This window comes from Rhincodon typus, chromosome 3, assembly GCF_021869965.1.
Source record: "Rhincodon typus isolate 14 chromosome 3, sRhiTyp1.1, whole genome shotgun sequence".
Taxonomy (NCBI): domain Eukaryota; kingdom Metazoa; phylum Chordata; class Chondrichthyes; order Orectolobiformes; family Rhincodontidae; genus Rhincodon; species Rhincodon typus.
Window position 1 is genome coordinate 94,319,881 of NC_063334.1, and position 18,606 is coordinate 94,338,486.

The 18,606-nt window shown below is 40.6% G+C and overlaps 1 protein-coding gene across 2 annotated transcripts in view; it reads left to right on the plus strand.

Annotated features, from left to right (window-relative positions):
* Window positions 1-509: 509 nt before the first annotated feature.
* Window positions 510-18,606, plus strand: part of mccc2 (methylcrotonyl-CoA carboxylase subunit 2) — a 102,499-nt gene continuing 84,402 nt past the window's right edge. The window contains exons 1-3 of one of the 2 annotated variants that reach the window (XM_048594923.1): window positions 510-743; window positions 11,939-12,005; window positions 16,150-16,234. In XM_048594923.1, coding sequence (XP_048450880.1) covers window positions 606-743; window positions 11,939-12,005; window positions 16,150-16,234 — 290 coding nt within the window. In that variant the 5' untranslated portion in view covers window positions 510-605. The remainder of the gene's footprint in view (window positions 744-11,938; window positions 12,006-16,149; window positions 16,235-18,606) is intronic. The other variant, XM_048594922.1, reaches the window with a different exon arrangement.

Here is an 18,606-nt window from a genome sequence, read left to right on the forward strand (position 1 = left end):
ATCCCGCCCCCTTGACCTGTCCGTCCTCCCTGGACTGACCTATCCCCTCCCTAACTCCCCACCTACACTCACCTTTACTGGCTCCATCCCCGCCTCTTCGACCTGTCTGTTTCCTCTCCACCTATCCTCTCCTCTATCCATCTTCTATCCGCCTCCCACTCTCTCCCTATTTATTTCAGAACCCCCTTCCCCTCCCCCTTTTCTGATGAAGGGTCTAGGCCCGAAACGTCAGCCTCTCTGCTCCTATGATGCTGCTTGGCCTGCTGTGTTCATCCAGCCCTGCACCTTGTTGTCTCGGATTCTCCAGCATCTGCAGTTCCTACTATCTCTGTTCTGAATAGAGTTGCTGCAGCCGAGACGATAACTCTGCTTTGTCCCTAGTTTCTGTATTTGTTCGTTTATTTGACTGGTCTGGAAGGATGGGAGGTTTGAAATGTGAGGTGCCCGGTGTATGTGGGCGGGCTCTGTGAAACAAGTGCAAGTCGATTCGCTGTGAGCAGGAGTGTTTTGAGGTGGAGCTCTGAAGGTTGTGTCCCTGTGCAGGCGGGGCCTCAGTGTTTGCAGACCCACTCACACCGCAGTTCGCGCCTGGGTCCGGCTGCGGGATGCTGCTGCACGTGCGGAACCTGCGGCTCTGCTTTCCCGGAGCGCGCGCCTGGCCCGGCCCGCGACCTCGCCGTTACCACGGGGACAAAGTGGCAACGGTTGGTTCGGAGCCCGACACCAACTCGGACCTTTTCCAGGTAGGCCGCGCCTGCAGCCCCGGGCTCACCCGGAAACGTCAGCCGGAGGGAGGGAAGTCACTGTGGGTAGCACTGAGTGGCACGGGCGGGGGTGATTTGGGGAACGGCTTATTCTGGTACTTGATCGCACGGGGAAGGATGGGCGTGCACCGGTCACCACTAATACGACATTGAGTTTTGGTGGCATTTCTTTTCGTCTGGCTTATGTGTCTGTGACCCCTTCTGAAGTCCTTGAACTTTGCAGCTGTTCTATGTTTACTCGTGCTGCTGGTGCTAATTTGAACTTTTCCTGTCACAGTCTTAGAATCATACAGTGAAGGAGGAGGCCATTCACCCATCGTGCCCGTGCCAGCAGACTGAGTAGCTCAATTGTGCAATTCTTTCCTGGTTCCTCTGGCACTTTTCTCCCCCTTTGTCCAATTCTTCTGTTTTGAATGTTAATATTGAATCTTTATTCTCATCACTTTTCCAAGCACTTTTTCTGTAGTGACAATTTGAAGTTTCTCCCTGCTGTTTGCCGCTTGATTTTCTACCATTGAGTATGGCAGCATTTAAGTTGATCTTGAAAGCTCATGTTGTGCAATTGGTAGTAGAATCATAGAATTGCTACAATATGGGAAGAGGCCATTCAGCTCCTTGATCTGCACCAGCCTATCAAAGAGCATCCCACACACACTCGGCCCCCTACCCTATCCCAGTAATGCCCACACATCCCTGGACACTACGGACAGTTTGGCACGGTCAGTCTGCGTGACCTGCACACCTTTGGACTGCGGTAAGAAACCGGAGTGCCCAATGGAAACCCATGCAGACATGGGCTGAATATGCAAATTCCACACAGTTGCCCAGAGTTGGATTCAAACCCAGGTGCAGTGAGGCAGTGGTGCTGACCACTTTCCATCATGCTGCCCACTGTAGTGTCATTCTTTTGGATTAAGTGGCCTTGTTAGAAAAACAGCTTCTCTTTTTCCACTTGGAGACCCTACAGAACTCAATATCGAGTTCAATAACTTTAAGGCCTGAATACTTCTCCCATGTCCTTACTGCACCCCCATAAAAAAAAGCCTTATCATCACATGGGCTGTTAACCACAAACAACCCACTGTCAGCTCCTAATGGTTCCAGTGAGCAACTTTTAACTTCCTCCAGACTGACCTTTACTTATTCTTTTGTCTGTACAGCTGTTCTTTCTCTGGGCTTTATAGCTACTGATTGTTTACTCCTCTCACCCATCCTCTGCGCATATACCAACCTTTCCCTAGCTACAATCAGTTCTGAAGAAGGTCACTGGACCAGAAAAGTTAACTTTTCTTTTTCTGTCTACAGATGCTGTTAGACCTGCTGAATTTTCCCAGTAATTTCTGGTGTTGTTTAATTTTGAGTCACTGGCTGTGGCAACATTGTAAGGATCCTATTCTGAATCAAAATGTGGTACTTTTGGTTTCTGAATCTTCATCAACAATAAATCATCTTCCTCACAATTCGTTGAATGACCTGATGGTGGTTTGTACAGTAACAGCAGCCCACAATTTGATAATGAAATTGCACAGAAGGTTCAACAAGACAAGGCATTTTTTCAAATCTTTGTGAATGGTTATTCTCCTTCAACCATCTACTTGCCCCATTTGGTGTAAATGTGATCTTTGAATGGCTTTTTAAGGCACACATTCTTAGGTTAGTGACGAATGTAAGATCCTTGCAAATAATTGCAGTTTGGGTGTTGTTTCTTCAAAGGTCTTGTTTGATCTCATCGGTTATATGGCTTCTAAGTCTTTTCCACACTACATTCTTCATTCTTTTACAGAAACTACTGGAATTTCGATAAAACATGTTGAACTGCAGTTTGAGAGGAGGCGATGGCTTAGTGGTATTATCGCTGGACTGTTAATCCCCAGGGACACAGGTTCTAATCCCGCAATGGCAGTTGGTGAAATTTGAATTCAATAAATATCTGGAATTAACAATCTTATGATGACCATGAATCCATTGTCGATTGTTGGGAAAATCCCATTTGGTTTACTGATGTCCTTTAGGGAAGGAAACTGCCATCCTTACCTGGTCTGGCCTACATGTGACTCCAGATCCACAGCAATGTGGTTGACTCTGAACTGCCTGCTGGATAATTAGCAATGGGCAATAAATGCTGCCTGGTCAGCGACGCCCTCATCCCATGAATGAATAAAGAACAAAAAAAGAATTTCACTCCATCTTCATTCATCTAAATGATGTTTGTGAATATGCATAAAAATTCTTGCAGGAAGTTTGATTAAGTTTGCTCAAAAATGAGCTTAAGTTTTAATGTCATTCTGTCTGACATGCAGTCTGTTACCAATCTGAATCTTGTCATGTCCTGTGGTTTTCATTAAAACCTTTTCACTTCACAGTTTGATTGCTGTGTATGTTGAAATTAATGGGTGTTTCATCCATGTTCCAATGTACTATAATGGGTACTCATGTTTTTTGCATGAAGAATTGCTGGAAACTGATAAATTTGATATCAAGGTCTTTTGGTAATCTTTGAGCAATCTTGGTCTTCTGTTGCAGTAGTAGACATTTTTGTTCCATTGATCGGCTATACCAATTAGCTTTCACTCTTAAATCTTTGCAGGACTGAGAGTTTGATATGGCCCACTTGTGTGTATATATGCATCACATTTCTGACAAAGTAACAAATGTTATGATTTGTAGGTTGAAGCCAGCTTCATACTTCATTCATGTCTCCCACGTAACTTCATAACATAGCCTCTACTTCGTAATGCCCACTTATAAGGAAACTAAAACGTGTGGGGGAAAATACGTGGTTGAATACTAATGCGAAAATTGCATATTGTGGTTGAATTGAGGAGTCATACATATTCAATGCAAAAGCATGATTTTTGGGTCTGAGGAAAGTAGCGTTATATGTGTCAACTTGAAAGCCACAATATATGTTGTTCTTGGTATGATTTCTGTTGTTCTGAGGCTGTTTCTGTTATTAATTTTTTGAGAACTTGTTTAAAGCATTTTCAAAACTCTTTCATTTCAAAGACTGAGGAGGTATGGATTTTTTAAAGTTCACAAAACAGACACTTTGGACACTTTCTTAAAGACACTTACTTGAAGTCACATGTCTGAAACTAAACTTGAACTTGTTTTACTCGATTACTTTGCTACAGGTTGACGAAGTCGTTAAGCAGGCATATGGTTACTTCCCATTATTGCTCAAGATATTGAATACAAGAGCAAGATGATTATGATGGAGCTGAATGTAATGTTAGTTAGGCCCTGCTAGTCAGAACAATGTGATTGCACTAGATAGTTGCAGGGGAGATTCATCAGGATGTTGCCTCCGCTGGAGTAATTCAGCTATTATGAGAGACAAGATAGGCTGGGATTTTCATTATAGCAGAGAAGCTGAGGGAAAATCTAATTGATGTGTACAAAGTATAAAGTACAAGGTAGATAGGGAATTACTTTTCTGCTTAGTTAAGAGGTCATAGACAGGTTAGGAAGAAAACTTTGTTCACCTAGAGGATTGTGGGTGTCTGGAACTCACTGTCTAAAGGCGGTAAAGGTAGGAACCCTTGACACTTAAGAACTATTTTGGTGAGCACTTGAAGCACCATTGCATATAAGTCTATGGGTGAAATGCTGGAAAATAGGATTGGAATATATCAATGTTTGATGACTGGCATGGACGTGATGGGCTGAAGGGCCTTTTTCCATGCTGTAAAAAGTCTTGAGTCACAGGTCTGAGTTTCTTTGTAAATCAACTTTTCAGAGATGTTATGACACACCTCTGGCGTATGTAGGATGTGAGCCCAGGTCTCTTAGTCTAGAGATAAGGGCACTGCCACTGCACCTCAAGAGCCCTCATGTCTGAGTTTATGGCTGTTGGGAATTGTGGCTGTCTGATTATTATTTGAAATTTGGTTGATGTTTAACTTGTTGAGAGAAGTCACTCAACCTAATCTCTTCCACTTGCTTGAAAGGTATGTTGATAATCAGAGGGAGAGCTTGAAAACTGATACAGCTGTTCTTCTGAAGTTTTTGGAAGGATTCTTCTCTATATGTCCTGAATAAACTGCTTCTGAAAAGGTCTTAGTGACAAGTGCGTGTGTCTGGTAGTGCGCCATCTACTCATAGCAGGGCACCAGACCAAAAGCTACCTGGAACATTTCATATCTTATACTTTTGATAAATAATTGTTAATTCATATCTCTTTATTTTTATTCTGTACAATTGCTCTCATGTGCTCTTCTTTGGTGTGATATTGCATCTGTCTTCAAAGAGGATGGTGCCAGAGTACTCATTTAATATCTCAGCTACACCATCTGTCTCATCATTCCTTTTTGTTTTCTAATTACACATCCTTAGTTGTCTTTGATCTCAGTGTTGTTTGATCCGAGACAACAGTCCTTGCTGGTGCACTGTGTCCTCTCCATGAACCAGTTCTGTGGGTCTTTGCTGACTTGATTTCACCCCATTCTACTTGTGCCAAAATATGCAGCGTGTCTTGAGCAACAGCTTCTGAGTCCAGTCCCAAATGGTTGCCTCTGGAGTATACTCTTTTTTTTCAGTCTGCATGTGTAATCCCTTAGTGACAAATACAGGCAAAGAATCATTTTTCTGACTTATGCTGATCATGCCCACATTTACCATTTTATCCTTAACACCACAACCATAATGTTGGCAAAGATATTCAGTTATGAACTAGCAGAACTTCCTTATGTTGAGCAGTGAGTTGACTGAATTCACCAAATGGCATTTAATAACGTTTCCTGGTAGCTTGCTCAATCTGAATCAGATAGTGTGTAACATTGCTATGGATTGCATGATGTTCAGCACCATTCACGACTCCTCAGATACTGAAGCAGTCCATGATCAAATGCAAAAGATCTGGACAATATTCCAGGCTTGGGATGACAAGTGGCAAGTAACATACACACCACACAAATGTCAGGCAATGACCGTCACCAGTAAGAGACAATCTAATCACCGCCCCTTGACATTCAATGGTGGTATCATTGCTGAATCCCCCACTATCAACATCCTGGAGGTTATCATTGACCAGAAACTCAACTGGACTCACCACATAAACACAGTGGCTACAAGAGAAGGTCAGAGGCTAGGAATACTGTGGAAAGTAACGCATCTTCTTGACTCCAAAACCTGTCCACCATCTACAAGGCACATGTCAACAGTGTGATGCACTCCACTTGCCTGGATGAGTGCAGCTCCAACAACACTCCAGAAGCTTGACAGCATCCTGGACACCACATCCACAAGCAACCAGTCCCTCCACCACCAACGTTCAGTATTAGCAGTGTGTACTGTCTACAAGATGAACTGCAGAACCTCACCAAAGATCCTCCGATAGCACCATCCAGGCCCATGACCGCTTTGATTTAGAAGGACAAGGGCAGCAGATATGAGAACACCACCTTCAAGTTCCCCTCCAAGCCACTCACCATGCTGACTTGGAAATATATTACCATTCCTTCACTGTCACTGGGTCAAAATCCTGGAATTCTCTCAACCCACAGCAGGTGGACTGCAGCGGTTCAAGAAGGCAGCTCACCACCTTCTCAAGGGCAACTAGAGACGGGCAATAAATGCTGGCCAACCAGTGATGCCTACATCCCACAAATAAATAAAAATAGACATTTGGTTCTGAGCTAAGCTCAAGCCCTATAACCTGTCCATCCTCACAATTGCTTATTTCTAGCAAAATAGCTTGCTTTCGTTTGACTTCACTCCTACTGTTACGAAACCTTTATTATGATTTTGTTGTCTCCAGATCTGACGTTTTTCATTCCCTGCTTAACCATTACTATTCTTCTGCGTTCCAGCCTATACGAATTTCAAAACTCAGCCGTCTGTCTTCTATCCTGCACAAAATATAACTGCCATCTCTCTAACCTCAATTGTTTCCATTTCTCTGAGTTTATAAAATTTGAAATATGTTTTTACCAACCTTTTGGCCTTCTCCCATATCTCTGCAACCTCCCTCAGCCCTCTTCCTAATCCATGCTCTAATTGTTCCAACTCTGACCATCTCTGAGCTTCTCACACAGTTCTAGTTATGTTAATCAACCTGTTCAGCATGTTATGACACACATCTGAAGAATAGAAAGCAGTTGATGCCAGAACATTGAATGTTTTTAAGAAACAGAAAGATCTTAAGGCTAAAGAGGGATAAAGGGTAATGGGGACAAAGTGAGGACAGGGTACTGCATTGGATGATCAGCCATGATCATATTGAATGGCAGAATAGGCTTGAAATTCCAAATGGCCTATACCTGCTCCTATTTTCTATGTTTCTAAGCTGGTAGGACTTGACCATGGCCTCCTGGTGCAGAAGTTGGAGCATTACTTAGGGCCTCTTGTGGGCAGTGGTAAATATTTTTAATGAACCTGTCCAGGTGTGTTATGACACCTGGAATAGATGGGACACAAATTTGGGCCTTCTCGCTTCAAGGTCGGAATACCACCACTGTGCCGCAAGAGCCCCTCACACTGGAGTTTTCAGTAGTATCTTTTCTCTTCTCTCAAACTGCCTCTTGCAATCCCTTCCTTTTACTACTACTTTTTCTCTCTTGGAAAGTCGTCTTTGAACCTAATTTCAACACCGTGGTTTTGGTCTCTTCTGTAATACTTTCTCTGCTACTGAGGGTCCATTTCTTCTTCTTGAAATGTCTCAGGACAACCCATGTTAATAGCATCACACAAATGTACGTTGTTCTGCTGAAAGTAAGTGTGAAACTGATCTGCAGATCACTTTAGCTATTACAGGGTAACCAATTTCATCTATACCACAAAGTTGAGGGAAGTTTTTTTCTGGTGTAGTTAACTGTTTTTAAAGAGCTTTAAGTAGGAGTTATATATTTTAATCTCAGCTATTGTGTTCTGATGGAAACACTGATATAAAAATAAGCCATTTTTATATGAAGTAACATTGTGCTATGTGGAAGTGCTTTATAAAGTAGAGAAAAACAGTTCAATAGTAGTGTTCTTAATCAGTGTTGTAGCGAAACGTCTGAATTTTTAAGCCAAAGGTCAAAATCAGTATTGTATTAAATTATATTCCTCTGTTTTACAGAGGAATGTATAGGCCAAATGTCATAGAAAATACTTGTTTGAACACATCCCATTATTCATTTGTAATTTTAATCCATTAACAGTTTAACCAGTTCACTGTGTTCAATGACTTGTCAACCTTACCTAAATTTAAAGCCTCAATTTGTGACTTACTCTTCCTCCTATTAAAGATAATAAATACAGGTATTTCTCCTATAACGCGGTAGTTGTGTTCTTGTGTGACTTCATGATATAGAAAATTGCTTTGGAAACTTGCGTTATAGGGAAATCATTAAAGAAAATTGCTATACTGTACAGTAGAAAGTTTGCCTTATCCAAACAGTGTCCACGATTCATGAATTGCGTTACAGCCAATTCGTGTTAACGAAACACGCGTTATAGCAGAAATACCTGTAATGTGAAATTTCAGTCACTATTAACTAGGTGTTTCTTTTCCTTTAGGTGTTTAGTTAATTCTGTCACATTACTCATAATTAAACTTACCTTTTCTTATCCTCATTTGGTTCAAGAACATACTCCTGAAAATTGTCTTTCAAAATCTGCCTATGGGACCCACCATTCTGCTTCTCCCAGTCAAAGTGAAATTAAAGTGTCCATTGTATTCACTCTGACTTTGCGCAAGCATGCTGCTACTTTTTCATTACTATCAAGAGATCTGTAGACAACTCCCACCCAAGTATCTTATGTTTTTCTATTCTTCAGTTCTTCCCAGAGGGTCTTATGTTGCCTGCTCACTTCGCTGATATATCCATCTCTTAATGATTTAAGTTTTTTTTTATAACCAACATTGCTGCTAACCCTTTGCCAATTTCGGTCTTTTCTAAAGATATTATAACTCTGACCACTTCCATTAGAAAAACCTGCCAGTGCAAAGTGTCGAACTATTTCCCTGAATCAAACATTGCAGGCAGTTGCTTTGATGTAGTCTTCAAGCTTTGGAGCTTGTTTCAGAGCAATGCATGCTCCATTCATTGGCCACTTCGTTAAAATAGCCCTGTGGCAGCAAAGCTATTTTCTAGAATACTTTCACAGATTTAGCTGTGTACTGCAATATCCTGTTGGATTTCTAGTGGTTGTACATTTTGAGCGTCACATCTGGTATGACTGTAAGATAACATAACTGTATCCTTAGTTATTTTTCATTCATAGAATGTGTGTGCCACTGGCTGAGCCATGGATTGCTCATCCCTAATTGTCCTGAAAAAAACTGTGATGAACCGCCTCTTGAACCACTGCAATTCATGCCATACAGGTGCATAGTCAGTGCTATTAGGAAGCAAGTTGCAGAATTTTGATCTGACAACCATGAAGGAACAATAATATAATTCCAAGTCAGAATGATATATGACTTGCAAAGAGCAAAGCAACGGATGGGGCCAGGCAATCCCACGAGTAACAGATTAGAAGAGACAAAGAAAGCCCAGGAACCAGTAGGGTGGGCTGACAGCAACAGGCAAGGACCTGGGAGGTAGTGATGTAAGGATGGCTCAGGAGCTGACAGGCTCTGTCCCCACATAGCTCTCTTCTGCACTCCTACTGGCTCTCTTTCTCAGTGATGCACACATGCACACACACTGCCTCTGGGTCTAGATCTCTCTCACCCACCGTCTCTGGTCCTGATCTACCCTCCCCAAGGCCCTGAAATCTGCATTTGCACAATTTAAAGCAGTGGATAGCACACATGCATTGGGTCACCAGTAGCAGTGACAAAATCCAACTACTGCAGTGCTGGAAATCTGAAATAAAAACAGGAAATGCTGGAGATACCTAGCAGGTCTAGCAACATTTGTGGAGTGAAAAAGAGTTATTGTTTTGAGTCCAGTATCACTTTTCTTTAGAACTGAAGACGTGCTCCAGAAGTAACCATGCACCAAGTGAAGTTGTTCCAGCATAGGTGTAATATCAACATTTGCCCAGGACTGTAGAGAACTGCCCATATATATTCTGTCTCAAAGCAGGGCAAAGCCAATCCAGCCAAATATCATCCTCACAATCATCAGAGAAGTGATTGAAGAGGTCATCAACAATACTATCAAGCTGCAGGTATTCAAGAATAATCTGATGTTTTCATTGATTAGATACCACCTAAGCCCTCTGACCATAACCTCCTTATAGCCTTGGCCCAAACATGGATTAAAAAAAGCTGAATTCCGGGGACGAAGCAAGAATGACTGCCCTTGAAAATAAGACAACATCTGACCAAGTATCACATCAAGAAGCCCTAGCAAAACGAGTCAGTGGGAATCTGCAAAAACTCTCCATTTGTTGGAGTCTACCTAGCATAAAGAAAGATAGCACTGATATTTGAAGTTCCATCATCTCAGTCGAAGGACATAATTGCAGGAATTCCTCAGAATAGTTAGCTAGGCCCACTCATTTTCAGCTGCTTCATGAATGACCTTCATTCCATCATAATATCAGAAATGGGGATATTAACGTTAATTTTGCAATGCCCAGCATAATTTGCAACTCCAACAAAAGAGAATCCAACTACTTTCTGTTGATATTCAATAGCATTTTCACACTGAATTCCTACTGTCAACATCCTGAGGGTTACCACTGACCAAAAATTGAACTGCACAGACCAAATGAAAAATATGGATACAAGAGCAAGTCAGAGGCTAGGAATTCTCTGTCATGTATGACCACCTTCCTCCCCAAAGCCTGACCACCCTCTACACGAGGCTGGAATCATCTCACCTTGCCGGGATGCGTGCAGCTCCAACAATGCAAAAAGCTCGACATCATTTCGGACAAAGCAGCTAGCTTGGTTAGTGCCTCATCCACTCCCAAGATTTTCTGTCTCCACACCTAAGTTCGGTGGCAACAGTGTATGCCATCTGCAAGATGAACTGCAGCAATTCACCGATTCTCCTTCAAAAGCATCTTCGAAACCCACAAACTTTACTACTTAGAATGTCAATGGCAAAAGATTTAAAGGAACACCACCACTTACAGGATCCCCTCCAAGTCATACATCATTCTGACATGGAAATATATTATTGTTCCTTCATGGTCGTCGGATCAAAATTCTGCAACTTACTTCCTAACAGCACCGGCTATGCACCTATATGGCGTGAATTGCAGTGGTTCAAGAAGGTGGTTCATCGCAGTTTTTTGAGGACAATTAGGGATGAGCAATCCATGGCTGAGCCAGTGGCGCGCACATTCTATGAATGAAAAACAACTAAGGATACAGTTATGTTATCTTACAGTCATAACAGATGTGATGCTCAAAATGTCCAACCACTAAAAATCCAACAGGATATTGCAGTACACAGCTAAAACTGTGAAAGTATTCTAGAAAATAGCTTTGCTACCACAGGGCTATTTTAACTAAGTGGCTAATGAATGGAGCATTGTTTATTGCATGCTGCTTCCTCAGATTGACCTAGGTTGATGCCTCAATTTTAGATTTGCCTGCTCCTGCAAGCCACCCTGTACTCTTCATTGTTGTTTCAACATTATTCATGACTACCTATCAAATTTTTATTCTCTTGTGTGCATAAAATTTTGTCTGTAGTCTTCACTCTTAACATTGTTTTTAACTATAAAACATGTAAAACTATATGTGGACTGCTTTATACCCCTATATCTTGGGGATTTTCAAAATCCTTTGGGCTGACAGTTCTTCAAAAGATCCAAGCGCTGATTTTCTGAACCTATGTAGACTGTTGTACTGATTATCCGGAAGTTTACTCCTGATTTTTATGATTTAAATTTACAATTCAAATAAATTTTTAGATGACTGGACTAAATAGACAGTCATTAATGCCCAATCCTATAGATGTTGTAAATTGGAAAATAAAGCAAAAAAAAAAATCTGGGAATGCATAAAGGATCAGTCAGCAACCATGTAGAGGAGTCTTTATTTTGGGTTGCATATTTTCAAAATTGAATTGCATACAGTCTGTTCTCTTTTATGTTTGCTGAATTACCTGCTGTTTATCCAGCAATCTTTCTTTTTATATCTAAGTCTGTATTGGATTGGATTACTGAGTTGTTTTTCTCTTTATCTTGTCATGTAGTTAGAATTGGATGTTGTAAATGTAGAGAGAAAATATAAATCCAAATTAACAGGGCACAGTCTCACCAAATCTTTATTTGTCTTCAAGGAAAACTATGAACGAATGAAGGCATTAGTTACAGAACTGAATGAGCGAGCAGAGAAAATCAGATTAGGTAAGCATGTAAGATAAATAATAATGTTAAACTGAGTAATTTTGGCTGGTTGCTCTTCTGTTCCCCACCATCATCATTTTTACTACAGCTAGTCAGTACACCACAAAGCGTGGCTTTTTGAACAAGCAATTTTTTTTATGGCTCAAATTTTAGAAATCTTTCTTTGAGCAAGAAGCTTGTGGGTTCATATTGCACTCTATCTTTTATATTTCAGTGCAGTCTTGTGGGTATACTGAATCGTCAGAGGTTGTTTCATGCTACTGAACAAACATGACATTAAAGTAAATTTTACTTCATAAATCCTGCTTCTCTCCCTGAAAGCATGATCAAAAATAATAAACTGTGTACCCCATTGAATGACTGACTATTTTTGGTGTGAACATTCTTTGAATGAAGTGCCAGTTGTTTGCTAGACTGATTCACATTTTTGTTCCTAAGGATCGTTTCTGGGCTTCTATTGATCTTTTCTGAGATGTGTGAAATGAATAGTGCATGTAGAAAACGGTATTCTTGGGGCTGTGGCCTCATCCAGTTCATGTGGATTGGCAATATTAAGACTATCATTAACTTGAATTACTGAGCAGGTTAATAATACTTGAGATTTGAAAGGCTGAATCTCTATGGCAATTTGGAACCTAGAGAAGTGCTTTTCAAATACTCAGAATTGATAGCCTAGACGCCTTACTGATAGTTTTTGAGTTATGAGTAAATTGGTCCATCTGTCCCTATTAATGTATATTCAGAAAGGGGCAGTCCTTTTGTTTAGCCTAGCGAGTTTGTTATCTTCAAGGAAAGCTATGAACAAATGAAGACACTAGCTACAGAACGGGATGAGCATGCAGAGAAAATCAGATTAGGTAAGCATGTAAGAAAAATAATAATGTTAAACAAAGATTTGGTGAGACTGTGCCTTGAAAGAGTTTGGGCATAACTGTCACCTTTAGGTATTTGAAGTCAGATGCTGATCATGCTGAGGGACATAGTTCATAAGCTTTCTTTGTGTGAGGAACATATTATGGATTATTTGGTAATGTTGGGATTGGAATTAGAAGGGTTTGCTATGAAATATAATCTGACCATGATGATTTTTGTTTGCCTTCTTGGGCTGTAGAATCGTAGAATCCCTACAGGGCAGAAAGAGGCCAGTCGGCCCGTCGAGTCTGCACTGAGCCTCAGAAGAACATCTCATCCTATCTCTGTAATGTTGCATTTACTATGGCTAATTCACGTAGCCTGCACATTCCTAGACATTATGGGGCAATTTAGCACGTAATCTGCACATCTTTGGACTGTCGGAAGAAACTGGAACACCTGACAGAAACACATGCAGACAGGGGGTGAACGTGCAAACTGCACACAGTCGCCAAAGGCTGGAATCGAGCTGGGTCCTTGTGCTGTAGGGCAGCAATACTAGCCACTGTGCTGCCCCTCTACTCTATGAATGTCTGAACTATCATTGATGCATGTCCCCAGGGCAGAGAGAAGACAATATTAGGAATATCCTTATCTTGTGTCTGTCAAATGGCATTACAATCTGAGACCATTAGTACAGCTATCAAACTGCGGTTCAAGTGTAGGATTGAAATTCATCTCCTGAACATATTGTTCAATCAGTCCAATACAAAAATAAGACGTTCTCTCTTCACAAAGTCAGAAATCATATCTCGGACTAAGGTGAGGACTAGAGAATAGTAATTATTGCTGGATAAACCTTCAGTATTTTTGGTGTTGTTCCCCACCTGATGATCCATGCGGATTTACTTGGCTGTGGCCCAGCTTGGTGGCCAGGATCTTGACTAATATTTTGTAATTGGTTTAAGCAGGAACAATAAGACGAACACCGGATGGGGTATTGAGTCTCCACAATATGCTGTAAGAATTAGGAAGGCTGTCCGTTCAGGAAGCAGAGATTTTCTATAACTCCGATTTCTACCTGTACCTGTTCAGAATCTTTGCACTGTTGCATGATTGTATTGCCAGGTTTGGGGACACCAGTAATCATGCTTGATGAAAAGTGGGATGTTGTCTGAGAAGAGACTTTGGATCTGAAATGTACAATGAGCCATTGAAATCTGTAAAACCCTTGTTGATTGTACTTGGGTATGAGGTTAGAATCATAGAATTCCTACAGTGTGGAAAGAGGTCATCAGGTCTGTACCCACCCTCTGAAGAACATGCCATCCAGACCCAGCCCCCCACTCTGTCTCCATAACCTTGCATTTGGCATGGCAAACCACTTAACCTGCACATCTTTGAACTGTGGGAGGAAATTGCAGGATCTGGTGGAAACCCACGCAGACATAGGGAGAATATGCAGACTTCTACACAGATAGTCACTAAAAGGCTGGAATTGAACAGAGTCACTCATGCTGTGAGGCAGCAGTGCTAACCACTGAGCCACCATACTGCCATGGTCAGCTAACTGTTTGTTTTGAATTGAGGTTTGTTGTCACAAGCTGTCTATTCGGACTACTTCTGATTGTTTGTTTGTTTTTTTTTGCATCCTTAAAATATTTTACAGCAGAAGTATTTTGCTCTCATCTGGTCTTAATTAGGACTTTATCATTATTCTCCAATTTTTTTTTTTAAAGTAATTCCATCACTTTGTGTTTAGAATCATTTTAGTGCTGAATATTTCTTGGTGGAGTAGAGCAAAATGATTTTTTTTCATTCATGAGACGAGGTGTTGCTGGCTGGGCCATCATTTATTGCCCACCCCAGAGGGTAGTTAAGAGTCAACCACATTGCTGTGGGTCCAGCGTTACATGTAGGCCAGATTAGGTAAGTATGGCAGTTTCCTGCCCTAAAGGACATTAGTGAACTGGATGGGTTTTTCTGACAATCGGCCATGGATCTGTGGTCATCATTAGACCTCTAATTCCAGATGTTAATTGAATTCAAATTCCACCATCTGCCATGGCAGGATTAGAACCTGTGTCCCCAGAACATTACCTGGGTCTCTAGATTAACAGTCCAGCAGCATGAGCACTAGGCCATCACCTCCCCTAAATGGACCAAAATATTTATGTAAAAATAATGGTAAAACTAATGGTACCTGCCATTATTATTGTGAAAATGGGGCTGCAATTTCATGTGAGGTTAGATGTGCACATCAGTGGAGGCTGAATCATTGAATATAGTCAAGGCTGAATAAGGCAGATTTTTTGATTGACAATGAATCAAGGCTTTTTTATTCAGGGGGAGGGTGGTGCAGGAAAGAAAGTAACATGAAGGCCACAATCAGGTCAGCTATTATCTTACTGAATGGCAGACCAGATTTGATGGACCAAAAGATCTATTCTTGCTCCTATTTCTTGTCATCCACGTTAAACGTAAAATTCCAGGATATGATGTTCAAGCTGTGTTGCTTTGCCACAAACAGCATGAAAGTGTTCTGTCATTGGCTGGCTTCCTGTTCAAATCCATTGAACAGTGTGAAGTTTCTAATATTATAAATACCAACCAAACTTGCCACACGATGTTTGGCTTGCTTATTTAAGTCAGTGTACTTTTTATCAGTGTGAAAAGCCTTAATTACCCCTCTGGCACTGATTAACATTTAGAAATATGGGAGTATCATTCCTTTAGTTTTTACATTTTATTGGATCAAACCTTTTTTTTACTTTCTTAGTGTCTTTTTTCTCTTATTCCAATATTTTGCTTTCCTTATTGTGCTTTCTGCATCTGATATAGAATTCATTATTCTAACGTGCACTGCAGTTTCGGACTACTTGCTGCTCATGAACAATTTGTGCAAGGGATGCATAGTTGCTTGTCTTGTTCACATGAGTCCCAGCTGAGCTGTTGACACCTTACGTAAGCTTGCCATGCAAAATCTCATGAAAATGAACTGAACGAAGACCAGTTTAATGTTCCACAGTTATGGTTAAGTTTGCCCATTATACCAACTATGAACATATTTGGTGGTATCTAAAGCAAATTAGAAACTTTTGTTTTCATCTGTCATGTTCTGAAGGGTATCTGTGGTTAATATCAAAATAGCATGAGTTAGAAGTTCATAACTTAATCAGTGTTATCTATGGAAAAGTTTATAAGCTCGTCAACTATCAAAGATCTGTTGGAAATTTAACTAATGATGCATTCAAGCAAGAGTTTATAACTTGCCTTTTTTGTTACAATTTAGGGGGAGGAGATAAAGCTCGACAGCGTCACACATCAAGAGGGAAGTTGCTCCCTAGAGAACGTATCGACCGACTGCTTGATCCGGGGTGAGTCAGCTTGTGTGGTTGATGAGGTATATAAAATGTAAAAGTAAAAGTGTGTGGTGTAGCACCCTTGATTTTCTTTGGATCTCTCAGCAGTCTAAGAGTTAATGGAATTGACAGTATTAACTCTTCACATTTGAAGAATGGTATATTGAACTTAGTGAGAAAAAAGCCTGTAGAACTAAGCCCTTTTATGCATTTTGCAAAAAAGCTCAAAAGATCTTTATTCATTCACAGACTCCAATAAAAAGCAATAATTTGACTTTAGTTTTAGACAAGTTAAATACAAGCAGCTTTTGTGAAGTATATTTAAGGCTTAGGTAGACATTTTTAATCAATGAAGGAATCAAAGATTATCGACAAAGTAGTTTTGAGGAATGAAATCAATGAATGCCAGAGCAGACTTAGGCTGAATGGCTATCTGATGGTCTTCTTACAAGTTTCCATTGACTGAATTGGTGTAGTGTCCTAGAATAAGTTTAAGCAAGCTGTAAAGTGCTTTGGGATATTCCATGGTCATGTAAGGCACTATATAAATGTAAGTCTTTTTGTGTTTTAATACCATTCTAAAAATTTATGGATTCATAACCAGAATATATCTCTGATGTAGCAAAGGTTCTCTCTGTTTTTACATATTTCTGTCGACTGTGTTTTCCTACATATAGAAGGTATGTTCACAGTTGTTAGCGTTAACTTCATTTTGTCTTGTTAATTTTTTAAACTGTTGCTGCTGTAAGAATTCTGGATACATTGAATGGTAGTATGCTACCAAAGCTCAGGTTGCTATAAGGATACACTTAAACTTAAAACCACAACTTAAATGTCCCCAAGCCAAGCACAGTTGTTTGTGGGGTGAACAGTTGTATTCCTAAAGTGTGCATATTTTAAATTCTTCTCACAAGTTTGTTGTAACTTCACCCTACTAATTTCATAGTTTCTTCACCTCAGCAAGAGTACCCAATGCATACAGAAATTTTACTGTGAGTCTGTGATATGTATGGAAATGAGTTAAACGCCAAGAGATTTACAGGGGTCAGCAACAGACTGTCGTGGCAGATTAGCAATGGCACAGTGCAAGCTACCCAGAAGCGATGAATTCAAATCCCGCTATAGCAAATTGTCAAACTAAATGCAACTAATATACTAGTTAGAGACAATCATTTTAAAAAAAAAAAAAGCAATGAAAGTTTCTTGATTGTCATTAAAGGTGCAACTGGTTCCCTATTACCCTTAAAGGAAGGGAGCCTAACCCCACATTGATTCAGGTCTTACACAATGAGTTGTATTTCCCGAATTCATGGAGGAGTTGTGTAACAGGGACAAGCAAATTCTGAGAGATGACAGGCTGATTTGCCAATGTCTTCCTGCCTTCTGCAGCTTTTCCCAGAAACCTGTCTCTGCCCTGGATTGCTAATTATTGTCTGATTAATTGTTGCCAACTTTCACACCATGTGGCAATTTTTTCTCCCATGATGCAGATCCTACCCCTGATGTATTGAGTGCAGGAGGTTGGATAGTGGGAATTTGAGGATGTGCTTTGGCTGAAGGAGATCAAAATGTTTCTGGCAGAAATTGGCCAAAGCTGCTGTCTTCCCATATCATACTATTACCATTGTGTGTAATTCTGGCAATGGCTATCTCTGATTGATTGTCATGTGTCTTAAATGTCAGCTACACCCCTGATACTGACAGGCCAGGTGCGGACTGGGGTCTAGGTGCCAGTGTGGTCTGTGTTGGAAGACCATTTCCTGAATTTTTACTTCTGCAATGCTAGATGTTTTATTTCTCGATTTTCTTTTTTTTCCTCTAAGATCTTATAACTAAAGAAGCTGTACCTAGGTACCTTAATACCTAAGATGGTGCTGTAAGTGGCGATATATAAACTTTTCACTGTAATCGTTTGAGTACATGTGACAAGTTATTATTGTAGAAAAGCAAAATACTACAGATGCTGGAAATCTGAAGTAAAATGACAAATTGCTGGAAAATCTCAGCAGGTCTGATAGCATCTTTGGAGAGAGAAAAAGAGAACATTTTGATTCAAATTTGACTCTTCCTTGAATCTGCTGATGTTCATTACTGCTGATGCTAAAGGTGGCGTTAGTGTGTTCCTGGTGTTTCCCTTCAGCATGGCTCCTCTGGTCATAAAGTGGAGGCTGCTAGCCTCCCTTGCCATGGGTAGTGCAATCAGTAGCTACTGTCTTCAGAATCTGCTTGTTATCCCTGATTGGGTGATGAATATGGAGGTGACCTACTAGAGGTTTTCTGATCAACCTGTTCAGAGATGTAGCTACGCACCTCTGGAGCAGATGGGACTTGAACCTTGGTCGAAACCTTTGAATTAAACTCTTTTCATCAAATGATGGATTTAGAAG